General features: G+C 35.3%; 1 protein-coding gene across 11 annotated transcripts in view; it reads right to left on the bottom strand.

The window, feature by feature from the left end:
* LOC114929124 (dystrophin, isoforms A/C/F/G/H) overlaps window positions 1–19,810 on the bottom strand; it is a 420,071-nt gene that overhangs the window by 83,510 nt on the left and 316,751 nt on the right. For 10 of the 11 annotated variants that reach the window (XM_085480171.1, XM_085480172.1, XM_029300536.2 and 7 more), the window contains one exon: window positions 11,517–11,689. In XM_085480171.1, the coding sequence (XP_085336297.1) occupies window positions 11,517–11,689 (173 nt within the window). The remainder of the gene's footprint in view (window positions 1–11,516; window positions 11,690–19,810) is intronic. The other variant, XM_085480170.1, reaches the window with a different exon arrangement.

The following is a 19,810-nucleotide window of genomic DNA, read 5'->3' as shown; positions in this document are numbered from 1 at the left end:
GTATCGTAAATCCATCGATAACGTAATAATCTGCGAATCATCGCGGATATGCAAAACCGATGGAATTAATGTGTTTAACTGAATCTCGTCGACGGATCGATACTCGTAGTTCGTGGAGAGAACGGCGATACAAACTTTTCGCTCGTAAAGCGAGTTTAGCAGTAACGTTGCGAACGTTTGTACAAATAATAATAACGCGTATTTTGTCGCGATCCTATGAGTTGTGACCTCCAACGTGCGTAATATCACAATCGGCCAGGCGGTTGAAATATTTTTGCTGATGTTTTTCATATTTACATATCCATCCCACGCGCGCGATTTTATCAGAATATGATATGCGACGATTTTAGTACGCGCATTCGGCAAAACTGTGACATTTTGGGAGATACGTTTTAAAATATATATATAAGAGAAATATTCGCATATCGCGCATTCCAAAGTTAATGGTAAATTTTGTTTATTCGTAAAGGTTTATCCATTTTATAAAAGAGTATTTTTATCATGTAAACTCCAATATTTGAAAAAAAAAAAAAAAGACTGAATCAGATTTTATTTCCGCTATACTTTTACGAGAAAGAATAAAATTAATTATTATATTCCCAGTAAGAACACACACACACACACAGATGCATCTTACACAATCTTTGAAATTGCGCTAATTGAAAAGTTATCATCCACTCTTCTCGGACTTCAGTATCGATTTCTAATGAGAACCAAAACTTTGTCCGACCTTTATAATGAACCTACCGAAGGCGAGACATCATTAACGCGGAAATGTCTGGATTAATATCGCGCCTTTAAGAACATTTTCTGATTATATGTACTGTCCGCAGATATCGATTACAGGTCGAAAGAGGCATGTGATTAATCCATTTTGCGGATTTGCGCGGCGGTGGCGTATCGGAGCTGTTTGAATCGGTTTGTGGCATTTCCTAATGAGAACGCAAATACCGAAGCAAGAGAGATACATAGAGAGAAATTACTCGTTGAACGGACACGATGCCTGCAGTGAGAGAGCTCGCGGATTCCACGGATACGTTGGAGAGGTTTTTTCTCGTCGGTGATCGGAGCGATAACGCATTAACAACGTGCCTGTGATTTCCGATCATATCTGATCGATACACGCGAAACCAAACGCAGAGGCGTGTTCTGGCCGCAGAGTCGGCCGTGGTCGTTTGTAATTTGCAAATTATGGCGATGTTAATTGGAATATGTGCTTAACATCAAAGGCGAATGATATCGATCAAGTGTGATATAAAGGACGATCGAGGAGCTCATTGAACATACATTATACCGTAACTTATTTATTCCTCCCTCATATAACTGATTATTCAAATCTCTTAATTCTTGTTGCCCCACGAAGCAATCCGTATATAGTTATCGGTGAGATTGTTACGCAAAGCATTACCTCTCAGTTGATATTCATAGCGATATACGTTCGGCTTTGATCACAATTCCGGTTCGAAAACCGCAGCAAAACTAACCGCGATTGGATATCTGATTTTCCATATAAATGGCGAATCTAACTGAAAAGACGGAACCACGTGCTTGATTTTCCAAGAATTCTCGGCATAGATTACCGCGGTTCGCTCTTTTTCATTTCGAAAAAGACCGAATCGCGAATTATCTTAGATGGATAATCAGATTTAGAAGAAAGGGAGATCAGTGCGTCGCTCTGTGGCAGATGAGAAAACGACTTTTGTTCTCGAAAATTTCATTTTACAAATCCTATGCTTTGAGCGGGACACGCGTCTGGCAAGATATCAGAAAAATTTCCTCCTCTCGACGCTTTCTTCTTGTCCTTTTTTCACCGGTACACACTGACATCTCTCTCTCTCTCTCTCTTTGAGTCACCCAATCTCACTTCTTTCTTAAACCACAACCATTGTCAACCTTGATCGTCAACACAATACCCGACCGGTGCACGGGTCAGATGTTGCGTCCCGATGCATCCTTAGCAAAGGCTCTCTCTCTCTCTTCTCGCTGGAGAGTCTTCAGCCAGCCGGAAATTAAAAATTTTGAACTGGTCGGGTCACCAGGGACGCGCTCGTTCACGCTCGATGAACACGAGCGTCTTCCCGTCCATCTCTCGACGAGACATATACAGAGAGAGAGAGATCGCTCATCGATCCCTGCCCATCGAATTCCGTTCTCTCGTGGAATCGTCCGCGATTTGTATCCGTGGCATGATAGCTCGATGCCGGCGGTTATGCGAGCGCGCGCGCGCTTCCGGCCAATTTCCTCTCGCGGGACCCGAGCGAGGGAACGGGAACGAAAAAGATAAAACGGTGAGCTTTAACGGATACCTGTGTCGCACATTTGCGAGAACGTTACAAATTGAGTCACGCTCGCGCTCGCGTAGAAGAAGGTGAAAAATGAACGATCGCGCGAGAAATAGATCTAAAGTAAAGGAAAACACGCGAAATGCGACGGCGGCGAAGGATAGCATCCAAAACTATACAGGATATGTGTTCTTGGAAATTCTGATTATGCAGATTAATCATTAAATTTATTGTTGAAAAAATTGAGAAAATTGATTTTACGTTTCTTCTTTAATTTAATCGTTCGCGATATTTTTAACTCACGGTCAAATTAAATTCAAGATATAAATTAATTGATTATGTTATTAAAATATTATAGTTATTTTTTATTTTGTAAATATAGACACTATATGAATTTCACAGGTTTGGGACCGTATGAAATGAATGAATATCAAGTCACATGAATAATTAATATGATAATTAATATACATAGGTAATTAATATCACTACATATTTAATGCGAATTACGATTTTTAGCAGAACAAATTTCACATTCGAATAAATAACGCGCGGACGCAAAAACGAATGCATCTTCAGCAATATTTTATCTGGATATAATTCTCGTCGATGTTTCGAAACAATTCGAAATACGATTTTTCGGAAAAATTTTCCGACGATAATCCAAGTACATTAACGTCTCTGCGAGCAAAGAGCCATTTCCGCGATTTGTAAAACACGTGTACTTTGTTCAGCTTTTAAATCGAGATTAACGAGGAAAATCCTGCGTCCGATCGATTATCCTCATAAATGAAATCCTACATCCATTCGAAATCGTTCGCCCCGTACTGCGGCGCATACGCAGGATTTAAAGTCACTAAGTAAACGTTTGTGTCGCATCTGGCGCGAAGAGAATGTAATGCCTGGCAATAAGAGCACTCCCGAATACCAACAGGGTTCGTACACATTTTTTGCCGCCCTATATCTAAGCCGAACGTAAGCACTTTAACATAGGTACTTTATACGGATACGTGTTAATTCTCTTAGTTCTCGTAATGCCCGAGTACATTTGTAATAGTGATTGAGTTGAACATTTTTGACAACTTAAAAACCAATTAATAATAAAAAAATTAATAATAATATATAATTATTTTCAAATATTATATGAATTGTGATAAATGCATGTATAACATTGCTGGGTCAATGGATTAAAATATAGCATGTGTAAATATTTCTTTTTAGATGCACTAATAAAATAAAACAAATAAAAATGATTTTATGCTCACGAGAAATTAATTATAATAAAATAACAAAAAATTGTTTATAATATCGAGTACGAAATAATACCGTATTAACATAAAATAAAAAAATTGTAGAGACCTAAAGATTGGATTTGCCAATGATAAATGGCTTCTCCGAACGATCGTTTGGAGAAAACAGTTTCCCTGGATCTTGGGTTATTTGCATAGCGGTATCGAATAAAGCTCGCTGCATTTAGCGCTTCGGTACCACATGCGGTATCTTCTTGAGATTAGCATTAAGCCGCACCTTATCATACTATAAGCTCGCATTATCGCTCCGCCGCGCGTTACACCGGTCGGGAATGCGTTTCCAGCGAGCCGACTGGGACCGGTAATAAGTTACAGTCGGCCGGAGAGAGAATGCCGGAAGGAAGTCTCGGACGGTGCGCGACAGATTTGTCGACGTCGTTGTTGTTGGAATATCGTCGGCGCAATGTCGCGCTCGCGAACGCTTTCGAGTATCGGAAATGCGTCATGCGGCCTAGAGATGCATTTCTGTGATATAGATTCGAAGAGAATAGTAGGACACGTCGAATCGCGGGTAGTAAATGCGGATTAGTAAGCTGTTCAACTTTTATCCTTAATAAACGAAGCGAGCAACTGCGTTCTTAATCCTTTCGCATGCAGGAGCTATGCAAATTAGGCGCATACAACTTTTTTACATTTCTATTGTGTAATTAGATATACTATATACTTTTAAATATACTTTTTAAAAATACAGGATGAATTTATAAAAATATAATTTTGTCAAAGTACAAATAAAGAGAAATGATAAACTAAAAAAATTTTTAAATGCATTTTATAATATCCTTTAAAAATACAATTCTATCGATTCAGCGTGTCATTTCGTCCGTTCTTTTTATGTTAAATGTCACATACGTTATCGTTATAAAATTTTTCAACACCATCGCTGTGCTCCAATCGCAGGACCATAAGTGCCCTTTCCACCTCTCACCGCTTATTATTGTCCAACAACTTTCCATCTTTATGTATGGTTCCCTTTTCCGTCTCGCGTTCTCGCGTTCTAGTCACGAAGCCATTGCCCCGAGTTTTGCGAGAAATCGGCGAACCGATTCCACGCTTTCTCTCTCTTTCTCTCATCGCTCCTTCGCATTCGTCCGCTTTTTCATGCCCGTTCAACGACTCCAACAAATTTCCTGCTACGGTCGTTCGTTTCGATATCAAGTCCTCACGTCTTCCCGACCACACGTGCGATATCACGTAAAAATAACTTTCGATTTGCTACTATCGGGAGAAACAGGCTAAAGCGAACAAGAACGAGAGCAAACTGCACGTGACAGACTCCGACACACTCCGCTCTCGCGTCGTGTTTCGTTCGAAATGAGCGTCGATGCGCGGGAGAGTCAGCTGATAAGACTCAACGGCGATTCATCACTCCGCGATTATCTGGCTGTCAGTTCCGGTTCGGTGATGGATCAAACGTCGTGTTCCGCGTTGCCGTGTGTCGCGGCGAATGTTTTTGCCATCGCGACTTATCCGTCTGCGAGAACGACTGCAGACACCTATATATGTATGTGTGTGTATATTATATGGCGTTCAGCCCGTGCGATCTAGCTTCAAATTATTATCCCGAGAGATAAAGTTCACTTCGTCAATTTTGCTCGTGGGAAAAAGCGTCACTGATCAAATCGAAAATTATCTTCATTTGTTGCTTGCCAGCAGACATTTATAAAATTAAAACCACGGATTTTTCATCGTTATACTCTATATAAAGTCAATGACATAAGTTTGCTTCAGAATCTTTCAATTGGAAAACATTTACATAATTATTTTACACCGTATATTAAATATACCTATAATAAATTTTATAAAAATAAAGAAGGATTAAAATATTTCTTTATCGATCCTTTTCCTGTCGACCTTGTTGGAAGGAAATTCGATATTAATTAAGCCAAAAAAAGCGCAATCTATTACAGCTGCGCAGTGAGCAATCCAACGAAATGAATTATCTCTAGGGTAAATGCGCGTGTTTGTAGCGGGTTTGTAGTTTATATGAAACTTTGTTGACGTCTCGGGGCTATCGTCAAAATTGATATTTCGATTGTACGCAAGGATAAGCGAATGTGCATCGCTGCACTTCTCGACGCTTCGTCCGCTTTGGGATGCGCTATGCACGCGTGAACGCACCGCTGCGCTCCATCTAAACGCGCCAGTAATACGTGTGCTTGCTCGAGCAGCCGAGACACCCATAATTATTCCTCCCGATTCGTGTCTACCTGTTAACGACCCTCGCTTTGGACCATGTCAAGTCTTAGACTTCATAGGCGTCTTACCTCCCCTTACGTGCACCGGTGCACCACCGTCGTGTAAAATCGGGCTTCCGGAAAGACGTCATTTGCAAGCACGGCGAGAGTGTCCTCATCTGCCTTTCGGATTTTTCGCGTCGACACATCGACGCTTCGAAGCGCGATGGAATATTAATTCGTTTCGATCGAGCGCGGACGACACGTTTATGCCTCCCAGCCACTACGAATCCTTTTTCATTTCGCCGTGTTTTCCATCGAACTGTTGAATCTCGCGCGTCAGCTGGCCAGTAAATAAATTCGCAATTCCGTTGCCCCCCGTGGAAAAATGTTGAAAAAATATTAATTGGCAGCCGCGTACTATTTATCATCGTAGAGTTATAAACAAGTCGAGCGTGCATCGAATTCAGTGCTTCAAGAATTCCAAAATTTATATAATGCATCAAAAAATTTCCTACACCTATTTCTCCAAATACATCAATGAAAAGTGGTATATTAGAATATAGCACCACCGTTAATCGCTGGTATAATTTCGCGCGTAATTTTTTTGTTTTTAAAGCTGAAACCCAATTTTTGCATGCGCCAATTTTTTTTCGGGATAACGCGCAATTTTTTTTTTGATTCGCCACAAACAATAGGTCATTCGGGATAAACCGCGCCAACAATTGTTACACAAGTTCGCGTGATTCGAACTGTGCTAGAGAACGCGACGGTGTGCGTCGGTCGGTCATCGCCTACAAATACTCGCGCGTAATTCGTGAACCTTTATTTGTCGTCCGGATGCCAGTGCGCGCCGGGAAAGTACCGCCGGATGTTGGACAAGTCCGAAAAGTCCGCGTATCCGACCGCCGGATGCTGTCGCCGTCGCCGGCCGCGTACGTGTCGAGGTAACTAATTACTCCTCTTGGTATTGATTTTACCGGCCATTGCCGGTATCTTGTGAAAACCAAAAAAAAAAAAAATATTCGTCCGCGCGCGGATGTAACGACGGCGAAAAGTCGGCTTGAACCGAACTTTTATCGTCGTTAATCTACGTCGGGACTACGACGGCTGCATCGATCACGAAATCCACTTAACGTGCATTTTGATAAGTCATCGCGATGTTTACTTCGGGCCGGACATTTCCGCAAAGAGCATATCCCTGTTATGCGTACCGGGCGTCTCTGAACCATAGATTTTAATAAACCCGACGTAAAAAATTAGCAAGAATTTTCAAAGGATACCAAACAACAGTGTGCCGTGTTTTTAAGATTTTTTAATTTTATATCAGCCGTTTCAAATGACAAAAAATCTAGCTTCTTTTAAAGTTTAAAATGAATTTAAAATATAACTCTGTGAAGGTTAGATTTAATTCCTCATCCACGTTTAACTCGTGCAATATCTATTCAATTTTCAATATTAAGCAATATTATAATTAAATAATCCATCACAGTCTTATTAAAGCGTAAATTCGCAAATCTGATGGAAAATCTGTCAAAGATTTATTACATTTACCGCACATCATAAAGTTACACGTTTGATGTATATTTCTGTACGTCAGAGCTAAAGTATATTAAATCTACTTTTGTCAGAAATGCTTTATTCAATCAATGCATTAAATATTCGAGGCTCTTTCAAATGTTATAGAATATTAAATCCTATATGGAATATTGACAACAATATTGAAATAATAATTATAATATAATAGTATAATAATATATTGTAATATTAAATAGTATTCTAATATTAATCACATAAAATTCCACATTAATGAATATCGACTGTGGCATATTATTGCACATTCTTATTGCATTCACTTTGCAAAAAATCACTCAATCATAATGTTATAAAACAAGATCTACTTAATTTTTAAATTGTATAGAATTTCGATTTTGCTTAATAATAAATACATTTTAGCTCCTGAGTACAGTGGTTATTTCTCCATGATTAATCTTTAATTCGTAAGAAGCTAAACTACTGTCACGCACATTCGCCACAAGAGTTGGATTAATCCAAAAAATTTTCCCACAAATATAACATTGGCCGTATTCCGACTATCTCGTTGAATCCGGTGCCAAAAACGATCGTCCGTCGAATTATTGGCTTCGGCATTTGCGGCTTGATTGCGGGATAACCACTAAAGTGCTGCCAGGACGATTTAGAGAAATATATATATATATATATATAGATATATATAAAGCACGGGAGTGCAAGAGAAAGAGAGAGAAATCGACCAATAGATACAAATTGACGGACGAAGAACGAAGGCATGGAGAGAGTTAGTGTAGGTGCTGATAAATATGGTCGGCGAACTTCTATCCATCTATATGTGCAGAACGCTCTCGTAGTTCGCATCCTGCACGAATATCTCTTCGGTAATTAAGCTCCTGGCCGTAATACGGATTAATTAATGGAGACTGATTGCGTGGTCTTTTATCGGGATTGACCTCAATGCTGAGTTTATGCTGTCATACCTATTTTCTCTACTGACAAATATTTTGACTTGCGATTAGATTGAAATAAATTTGCTCAAAAAACTTCTTAATGATTGTTTATAAGTAAAGATTATTCTCTATATATTTTTCCGAGCTCCAAAATCAACGAGAAATGTCAAAAATAACCTTAAGTATTTTTTCTATGTGCAAACAGGTATTATTTCTGAATAAAATAATTATGAATAAAGTATCTTCTGATTTTTGAATATGTAAAAATTAATAATATACGGATTAATTAATGAAGACTGATTGCGTGAATCCCGATCTTTTATCGGGATTGACCTCAATGCTGAGTTTATGCTGTCATACCTATTTTCTCTACTGACAAATATTTTGACTTGCGATTAGATTGAAATAAATTTGCTCAAAATGCACTTCTTAATGATTGTTTATAAGTAAAGATTATTCTCTATATTTTTTTCCGAGCTCCAAAATCAACGAGAAATGTCAAAAATAACCTTAAGTATTTTTTCTATGTGCAAACAGGTATTATTTCTGAATAAAATAATTATGAATAAAGTATCTTCTGATTTATGAATATGTAAAAATTAATAATATCAAACAAAATTAATAGATACAGTAATATTTCTTAAGATAAACGATTTATTTGCAGATATCGAAGATAAAAAAAAAGAAATAATCTCTTTAATCGAATAATTCTGAATCATCTTATATTATTCGGTATAGAGCAATAAATCAAACTCGATCCAAATACAATAATCTAGTTCGCGGTCAATTTCAATCCCAGACAGATCTCTTAATAAAACTAAATAAAATAAAGATATTCGCTTTAAGAAATCTCGTTCTTATCTATATCGATTCTTTTGTTTATATTACGAGATAAAATTGAGATCTGTAGTATCTAATATAAAAAGTAAGCTGCTTCATCTGCGAGATATATCCATGGTTCTTCGTTACTGTAATTTTAAGATCCATGTATCGATATTTTCTTTTATATTATACAATTTATAGAAGCAAACTCTTCTCTTGAAAAATAACTCTTTTAAAAAGATGCATCTCTACAATTCCAATCTTAACATTTAATATTTTTTAAAATTATTCTTTCTTCACGGTGTATGTATAAGTGCAGAAAATCAGATTAAACTAAAATTAAATAAGAACTTGAAATTGAAATAAAAGATTAAATAAATGAAGAAATCAAATTAAATTTCGTAACCTAAATTATCTATAAATAATCCAAATTATTCGCGAGTTGCGCGATATTGCTTAACAAATCGATAGAATTTTGGTCTACGTCATCAAACTATAGACTTTCTATCTGGAATTCAGATACCCTTCAGTAACGCATCGTTGCATAGTTGTCCGAGCAAAGTTTACGGCGAATCTCAGAGTCGATGTTCGGATCCAGAATTAACACACTGCTATAAAGTTTCTACACGGAATCCGATTACGTTCGACTATAGTAAAGTCCCCGGAAATGCATTTACTGCGAAAGTCCCACTCTCAAAAAAGAAAAAAGATTAATTGACCAATCACTCGCGGCCGAGATTTTGAGCCGTTTTGCGCTGACCCATTAACGTCTCTTGTGATAAAAATCATATCACCTAATTAGTGCTCATCACTCAATCATTATTAATGTAAATATTAAAATTGTAATTATACGCGCGGAATTATGTATATGTGTTTGTCTAAATACAAATAAGACTAAATTGAATAACAATTAATATACATAAAACTCGCACATGTGTATTGAATATACGTAATATTTAATTAATTGCAAATAATTAATGGATAATGAAAAATTTTGGTTAAGAGTTCTACTTTGAATATATATTCTCACAAATGTGTCAAATATCTATCTAATATACATACTATAATTATTTTATTCACACACCTATCATCTTTATGTTAAATTGTATTTTATCAAAATATATGTAAGATTTATTTGGTAAAGATATGTCAAGTCTCGAATCTATATAGGTATAAATATTATCTCTTTTCTTCGAGAGAAAAAAAATGTTCTTCATTCTTGCAGATAAATTTTAGAAGGATTTCAGAGTAAGCTCTTCATCGCGATCGAGAGAAGAGCTTACGCTCGACATTTTCTTTCAATGCTCAACAATGTCCCGGTTTGAATGAGTAGAACATGAAACGCGAGCAAAATAAAAATAACACATGTTAAGCTATATAACTTCGCTATCACATCAATACACTGGGATGTGGTTTTCGGGAAAGTTCGATGTACTTTCTAGCAGTCCACGGTTGCATAGTCGAACAGTCGAAGAGAAGTTTACGCTACGTTTGAGGCTAAATTGGATCACGAATTCTCCAAGTTTCTACCGGAAAATCCTATGAGGATTTCCTATGAACCGAGCGCAAACTGAACAAACTCGCGAACAAAAACGGGATTTAAGTTTTGTATATATATATATATATATGCAATTGCTTTTCAATACATATAATTAATTTCGGCGGTATTAAAACCGTGCAAGAGAATAATAGCTTACTATATACTATACAGATTATTTATTATATTTTTACTCCTTTCAACATGTACCTTTTAAGTCGAATGAACAAACCGATTAAATAAGTAATATATCGGTGATAATAAAATCTTTAGAGATTCGCGGATATTTTTTTTCACGCGCGATTATTTCTATGTTTCGCACAGTCTACGTTATAATAATGCGCAGCTGCAATGCCATCAAAGTAGAATGGCATCCCGAGAATGCGGAAGCTCATAGTTAACCCGCTATTCGCCCTCTACCCTTAACCTATTCTGCAGAAGAATCTCCGAAATTGTTCGCATGTCAAAAACCGAAACTCTCGCCGCTGTTACAGCACGGTTCGCGAATTTATACAATGCGTATATATATATATATTTTTCTATTTCTCCCTCTCTTTTTTGAAGAATTATTGAGGTGCGAGATTGTACGTTTGCGCGAGAGAATCGCGAATTTTTGCGCTTTCGCGCTGTGAATGCGTCGTGCGCTTCGAAGTTATTCTTTCAACGAAAAAGCGAGTCCACGCTCCTCCGGGTTGGCCTTTTTCAACACGTTGATTTACGACGCCATTTCGTACGCGAAAACTGTCTTTTGCGATAGTACGAGCGAGAATATCACCGTTATGAATATCACGGCGCGCATTGTATATTCACCGTCATAACAGCATTTTGATATTATACTCGTAATTTTTAATTTTCTATTGATAAACGATGTGTTAATAACCGTGAGAGACATAATGGATTTTTGCACTTGCCTGATTGCCATGCTCTTTGCTTTTAGATGATGCCATCTCTGGTTCATTTCATCCAATCGACGTTGCAGCATAACAGCGTCATCTTGACTCGCTAATGAGCTCAGTAATTTTCTTCCGGTGCCGTTCAAAGAAGCATAAACGTCTCGGTGCGTCTCGATTTCCGACTGAAGATCCTGCAACAAGCAGGAGAAAACCTCCTTAGATCCTTAAGAACGAGATTGTAAGATTATGTGGTAAGGCGTTTATTATCTTAAAAATAGTGTTGCATATCAAAGAGAGAAATATATCGAAGAATGATATTTACAGGTATATGTTATTTTTCGTTGCGAAATATCATAAATATTTAAATAAAGTCTTTTATCAGCATTTTTGCAATCCAATTTCCAATTTCCACAAATTTTGTATAAAATATAATTATTTGAATCGTAATAATAATTTAAACGTATTTTTGGAGATATAAATTAGTAAAACGCAGTACGAAGTTTTTTTCAATTTTGGGAAACTTGGTTCTTTTTATGGAAATGAAGAGCAGCATTCGCGCGACAGAAGGAGAATGCATTCGCGGTGTTTCGTCATCGCGATGACGTGAATTGCAGTCCGCGCGTGGATAGAAATGATTTATATACGAGTTTCCATGTACAACGGTGGTTGTACGAGTATGTCGGAGCGCCGACATGCAATGCATGCGCCAATGAAAATAAATCGGCGCCGATGCGGAGTGAATTAAGAAATATTCGCTCGGCGTCACGACACGAACAATAGGATTTGTTTTTCTCTCTTTAAAACAGCTGTGTATATGCTTCGCAATTACAAACCCCCGGTTTCACCCTCTGGTCTATATTTTTCATCAATATCAAATTAGGTAAAAAGTTTCATTACCGCAAATCTCCAGAGAACTCGAAAATTTATTAAAATGTTAATAAATTTAGAATTGCAAATTTAATTATATATATTTTTCTTTTTTAAAAATAGCATATTTCATATTAGTATACACAAATTACTATTATGAATATATATATTTTATATTCATAGCATAAAAAGATAATAAAAAAAATTAAAAAATATTTGTTAATAACAAAAGAGAATTTTCATACGTTATATTAATATTATGTTAATATAATAAAAATATTATCAAAAGTTACATATGGTACATCTCCACTGACACTCGTCTAATTTAGTGTGAGAAAACATTTGAAACTAAAAAAAAAGTCGGATAGTAACATAACGTGTGCGATAGCAACGACACTATGAAATCCGTGAAATATCTCTCGTTTCCGTTCGCCACGGCGTTGTCTTAATCTGAAACCGTCTGCCTGTCAACGACGGTCGTATACTCCCTTTTCAAATCTCCCTTTCCTCCCAACCCTCTTCAATTTTTGACACGCACGAATTGAAGGCTGCAATCTCGAGAACGATTCCAGCCAGGGACTCGATTCCCATCTGGGTCGACGATCGACGGGTCAGAGCGAGATATTTTTCAGCTGCAGTTTCCGCGCGAATTGACACTGGTGACACCCGGTGTGCATCGCGAAGACACGCGTAATGAAAAAAGAAGGAAGCAAAAACGGATGGAAAAAAAAAGGAGAGAAAGAGAGAGAGAGAGCGACGAGGGAAAAAGGAGATAAATATATAGACACGAATACCGCTGCGCGGGTGAACCGACTCTGGAAAATTGGGCACATCTATCAAACTGAGACTTACACCCGACGACGAACGAACTGTTACGTTTGTCGAGCGTTTGAATCGCTAACATTTAATTGAAGCTCTTGGTGACAGCTTGCGCGGAAGCTAATTTCGTTTATACCTCGACGGGTACGTGAAACTATATATTCCAACACTTCAATCCTCGAAATTTGCAGATTATGAATTATTATATCGAGCATGACGAGCAACCACGCCTAACTACAGTGAAATATTATGATACCGAGCACTTTTCATTCTAGTTATGCTGTTTTTTATTAAACATAGTCGCGTTTATTGAATAACATAGATAAGAATGAAAATATGTAGAAGTATGCAAACAGAATATAAATTAACTAAATAGAAACTATATATTCCAACACTTCAATCCTCGAAATTTGCAGATTATGAATTATTATATCGAGCATGACGAGCAACCACGCCTAACTACAGTGAAATATTATGATACCGAGCAGTACTTTTCATTCTAGTTATGCTGTTTTTTATTAAACATAGTCGCGTTTATTGAATAACATAGATAAGAATGAAAATATGTAGAAGTATGCAAACAGAATATAAATTAACTAAATAGAAGCAATCATAATAACATATTTAATAGAAATAAACTATTTATACTACTTATACGATTGACATAATAATCATAAATAAAATAATCCTACGAAATAGATTCATTTTCACGATGCAATTTTATTAAGGAAAGAAAAACATGGAAATATTCAATATTCTTAAAAGCGGAATATTTATAAGATCCGTTTCGTTGCACTTGTCAGTTAACAACTTTGCGAAATTATATCGATGTCGTTGCGATCTCTTAAGAACGTATCCACGATGTCGATTAGATTTTTCACGCTAATGGAAGCTTTCCTAAGACGCCATTGTGGCGGGCTAGGTATTAAAATGTTCAGGGATGCTCTAGGGAGATGGCTTGGAAAAAAAGCAAAGTACAAAACGTTTTTGCATTACCTGTCGCAGCTCCCAAGTTCTTATCGCGGTTCACTGTGCAATTACGCAAATGCGCCTTACTGGACGTGACGTCACAGTGTGCTAGTCAGTAATGCAAGATATATAAAGTCGGGATAATACAGAAGAATGTAAAGTGTTTTAAAAGGCTTATTGCTTTTATGGATTTTCCAACAAGTTGATTTACTTTTAACGGAAAAAAACTTGGTTACAGATGATTGGTTTCTTCAAATTTAGTATCAAATATCCCATTAATTAAATTTTAAATTATAAAATTTTTTTTCAATTAAAATGTTTAGTTATCTCTAAAAGTTAATTCATAACTTATTTTTAGTAGGCAGAGTAATAATTAGAAAATTTCATGAAATTTTAATTAAAAAAGAATCGATTTCTTGCGTTGGGGAATCTATTATTAAAAAGAAAAATGTATAAGATACATAAAAATCATTATCTTCTTTAAAAAATGTATAGATCATTTTAATTAAATAAATAAAAAAAAATATAATAACAATTATAATAATAAATTCTTTTCTTAAAAACCGTACTATAAGAACAGTATCAATTCTTTCATTTTTAATCTAAATTCTCTTCTTAATTTTCCCTCTATGATCAAATACAAAGAAACTAAAATTTACATAATTAGAACCATAATTTGAAAAGGCTTTGCATATCTTCCGCATTATCAATAGGCAGAAATATTACCGCTTCCGTTGAACTATTTTCTACGGATGATTTCAACATCGATTCGCGCACATGTGCATTTTGTCATTTCACGATTTACAATGCGATATGTATGTCTGATGATGAAACCAACTAGGGACATCGCTAATAACACGCAACCGACGGGATGATAGCACGATTTCGCTTTTCGCTTTATCGACAATTTAATTAACTCGCTCATTCGATCTTTGCATGCCATTCATTTAACGTCGATCGACAATTATTTTAATTTTGCAATTGACTGATACTCGCTATTTTATAAAAAAGGCAAACGTAACGCCCGCTTTTGGAGAAAGTAATACAAGGAATATTAATTAATCCACGATAGTATAATCTTCCTAACGGGCGGCATAATATATAGCTTATCTTTTAATTAGCAAATGAAATATTTCTGCTATTAATTCAGCTATGCGCGGAATAAAATTCAACGGAAGATATTAACTTCATTTAATATTTGAGTTGTACTTCTCGACGTGTCATTATTTAAACCAAACAGAAATTAGAAAACCATAAGTCATCTAACCATTTCATCATTTTCGCGTTAAATGTTATTCGTGAATTGTCTAAGTAGAACCTAATATTCATCTAAATTTACGCTTAATATTCCCAATCACGTAAATGCGGTAATGAAATCAATTCCAGGAGCTGTCGTGGAATATCTAAATTTAATTGGAACCGTGAAACTAAAGGGTTAATCCCTAATTCAATTCTCCAGGGACAGATGCAATATGACGCTATGTTCCACTAAGGACGGATAATGCATTGATTTAACGTTATAATTAATACGAGTAGAAATAAATTACCAAATGTTTTGTATCAATAATCCGATATCTGTAATCAAGTATATGTCAAAAGAGAGAGAGCGATCGTATTTTTAATTACATATATAAAACTTGATTACTACTTCCGTTTTTATACGTATTAAAATGTTATTGTAAATCAATAATTTCTAATTTTTTAATGTAAAAAGAAATCAAATGCAACCTCGCAAACATTCCACGAAAAATCACATTATTGTTTGCACGCACAAGCGTTCGATATTACGTTAATCAATCTATTACAAGTAATACTGTAATAATTAATATATTGCAATTAATGTGCTGCATTCGTTAGTGTATCATATATACATATATTGTTACATGCAACATCTGATATGTGCACTCGATTGATATTACACATAAACTAGTAATTGTTAATTATCACAACAGCATTTTGCGATAAAATAATTTTAAATCGTGATATAAAAATAATATTAAATGCTTTTTATATCTATCATAATTGCTTGTATACGAGTGTTTATGAGTGATGTAAAAAATATAGCTATAGAAAAAAAAAATCGCAAAATCAGTTTTGAAAAACGTGCAATATAATTTCTGTTTTGTGGCAGAATTGCTCATTTGGTAATTAGCGATATTCATATTGGAAAATGACTCGAGCTCGAAACGCGATTTCAATTTTTTCGAGAGATTTTTCTTTCCAGCAGCAAAATCGACAAAACGCAGATTAAACGGACAATCCCGATAATAATATCGGCTTAAAATTTCTGATCACTGAAGTTATATCGAGTTATGAGAAAACGTATGATTTTTTTCCCTCGCGAGTTAAAAAATACCTAAAATTACAATATCTACTACTTTTTCATAATATATATAATAAATCGTAAAATATACAGACAATTCTTTCTTTGGTTCTTGTCATTGATAAATGACCGCATGATATCGCAATAATTCGCATCGATCAATTTCCATTGAAAATTGGGTGGCGCTGATTAAAATATCATTCTGACATTCCGCGAGTTATTAAGCAGTCCCAAGGATCTGTCAACTAAACTACGAACTAATTCTTATCTGCTGCAGCAGTTATTGGATCGTATCGACCGTGAAAGCCTCGGTCAGGGAGATGGGTTCACGGAGGGCGAAGGGTACATACCGCCCAGGAATCGGAAGGACGAGCATAATTCAAGAGGTTTCGGCTACCGCGCCGCTCAGAATTCCGTGTGACGTATTTAATGGGGAATTGGCGGCAGCGGCAGCAGCGGTGACAGGGGCCTTAATCAATGTTTGGTACTTACGCGGAAGGTGCCGGTGACGCGTGCGCGCCACCAACGGGGACTTCTAATGAGGAATTGCCAATTAGCCTCAGAATGACGAGATTTCGCGAGTAACACTGCCCGACGCGACGGTACGAATGACCGTGTCGTTCGTTTAGCGGAGAAAGGAGCGACGATTTATTCGTATTAAGGGTATGACTAGACAAAAGTCCTGGGTAATGAGAGCCAGTCTTTTAGCTTTACCGTAGAATGGGAACGCTAAAGAAAAATCATAGCTCCTATCTACTCTTATATTTATCTCTATAATGATTGATTTCGGGTATCTATAGTATATATATAGCTGCAAATTGATTTAAATCGCAATTGCACTGGTTAAAATTTAAAAGAAATTTATTTTAACTCAAATGTGTTGATTGAATTGAATTTACTTTAGTCAAATCAATTATAAAAGCGTAAAATTTATTTTTTATATAAATTTAGTATTTTAAATGTAAATTGTTCGTAGTTTTTCTCTCTTTTCATTTCTATTAACAATTGTATCATAATTATTGCATATATACTATTATAATTTTTGAAACAACTTTCTAGATCTATTGTACATATATGAAAAAATTTTATATAATTAAAGCAATCGCACTAATCATTATATATTAAAAGGGAAGAAACATATATTTCCATTTATTTTCATATCTATTAGCGTCCACAGATTTCATTTTGTCGCGCAATATGAATTTGTTAACGCTAAACAATTGCTAAGGGTCTTATACAAATCTTTACCTGTTCGAAGAGATGCAATTCCGCCAGCAGAGTATAGGATATGTAGATATATCGTGCATCATCGAGTGCTTTTCGGGCATGTAACCCTCGGGAGCGATAACCCTTTTATATAAATTTAGTATTTTAAATGTAAATTGTTCGTAGTTTTTCTCTCTTTTCATTTCTATTAACAATTGTATCATAATTATTGCATATATACTATTATAATTTTTGAAACAACTTTCTAGATCTATTGTACATATATGAAAAAATTTTATATAATTAAAGCAATCGCACTAATCATTATATATTAAAAAGGGAAGAAACATATATTTCCATTTATTTTCATATCTATTAGCGTCCACAGATTTCATTTTGTCGCGCAATATGAATTTGTTAACGCTAAACAATTGCTAAGGGTCTTATACAAATCTTTACCTGTTCGAAGAGATGCAATTCCGCCAGCAGAGTATAGGATATGTAGATATATCGTGCATCATCGAGTGCTTTTCGGGCATGTAACCCTCGGGAGCGATAACCCTTTTATATAAATTTAGTATTTTAAATGTAAATTGTTCGTAGTTTTTCTCTCTTTTCATTTCTATTAACAATTGTATCATAATTATTGCATATATACTATTATAATTTTTGAAACAACTTTCTAGATCTATTATACATATATGAAAAAATTTTATATAATTAAAGCAATTGCGCTAATCATTATATATTAAAATAAAAGAAACATTTATTTTCATATCTATTAGCGTCCAGATTTCATTTTGTCGCGCAATGTGAATTTGTTAACGCTAAACAATTGCTGAGGGTCTTATACAAATCTTTACCTGTTCGAAGAGATGCAATTCCGCCAGCAGAGTATAGGATATGTAGATATATCGTGCATCATCGAGTGCTTTTCGGGCACGTAACCCCCGGGAGCGATAACCCTGTAGGGTGGCACGCCCTCCGGGCCAGGTGCCCCCTCTGGGTGCACCCCAACGATAATCCACCGTAATTAAGTATCCCAAAGTCCCATCATCACCCCACTATCACTCTTGGATAATTTGTCTTTTGATAATATTCGCGACAGTTCTTTTCTACCTCTTCACTCTCGATGTTCTGAGCAACGAACATCTTGATGCACTTCGAGTCACACCACCGCTATTTTCGCTCATCTCGATGATTTGCACAGTTCGAAGAAACATTTTCGCTCGCGGCAGTATTATTGAGACACTTCAAAGTTTCATTCAAATCGTTCTAACAACACAGCGCTAGATGAATTCATTTCTAATATCACGATGAAGTAATTATGCTGGAATTAGAGTACAGAAAAAATTTATCTTTTTTTATCTACCTAATGTTAACGATTATAGTTTATAATATACAGAATAATAACTTCCTTTTATGTTTATATATATATATATATATATATATATATATATGTATGTATGTATATTTATATATATAGATATGAAAAAGATGAAAAAATTATATCGTTTAAATAATGAAAAAAGAATAATTTTATAGTAATTAATTAATATATGTATATATCTATCATTATTACAGTTGAGTTTTTAGTTTCCGAATAATAAAGTTTTAAATATTTCTGAAAATGTAATGATATAAATTATAGTGATATAAAATAATTAATGTAGCAGTAGTATTTTATTATTAAATACTAATATTTTTTGAGAACGTCATTTAAAATGTTAATTTAATCGATCTTTAGAAATTGAAATATTTGCTATACTGCGCGATGCGCATTTGCATATTTGTATACATACAACATTCCTCTCTAAAGTTTTATGACATTATATAATATCATATATTATTCTATCATCAGCTTAGTTTCGGACCGCGTAAACTTTGACACCTCTACGAGATATTTCCTTTGTGTTGCAGCACGGACGCAAATTAAATCTAATATGGTTATGTGAAGCAATAAATTTATGCAAAGCAGTTTAAATATCCAGTTAATATAATTCCATATAATTTAATGGTCAGAATCCTATTAGAAGCTCTATGTGGTTTAAACTAATTTATAATTTTGCAACTCCGCAATTAATTCATTACTTTCCACAAAGACGGCTATATTTGCAAATACAATTTC

Source organism: Nylanderia fulva, unplaced genomic scaffold (genome assembly GCF_048542155.1).
Source record: "Nylanderia fulva isolate GAGA-0341 unplaced genomic scaffold, ASM4854215v1 Scaffold14, whole genome shotgun sequence".
Taxonomy (NCBI): Eukaryota; Metazoa; Arthropoda; class Insecta; order Hymenoptera; family Formicidae; genus Nylanderia; species Nylanderia fulva.
The sequence above is the reverse complement of the archived record's forward strand: the minus strand, read 5'-3'. Positions and strand labels throughout refer to the sequence as shown.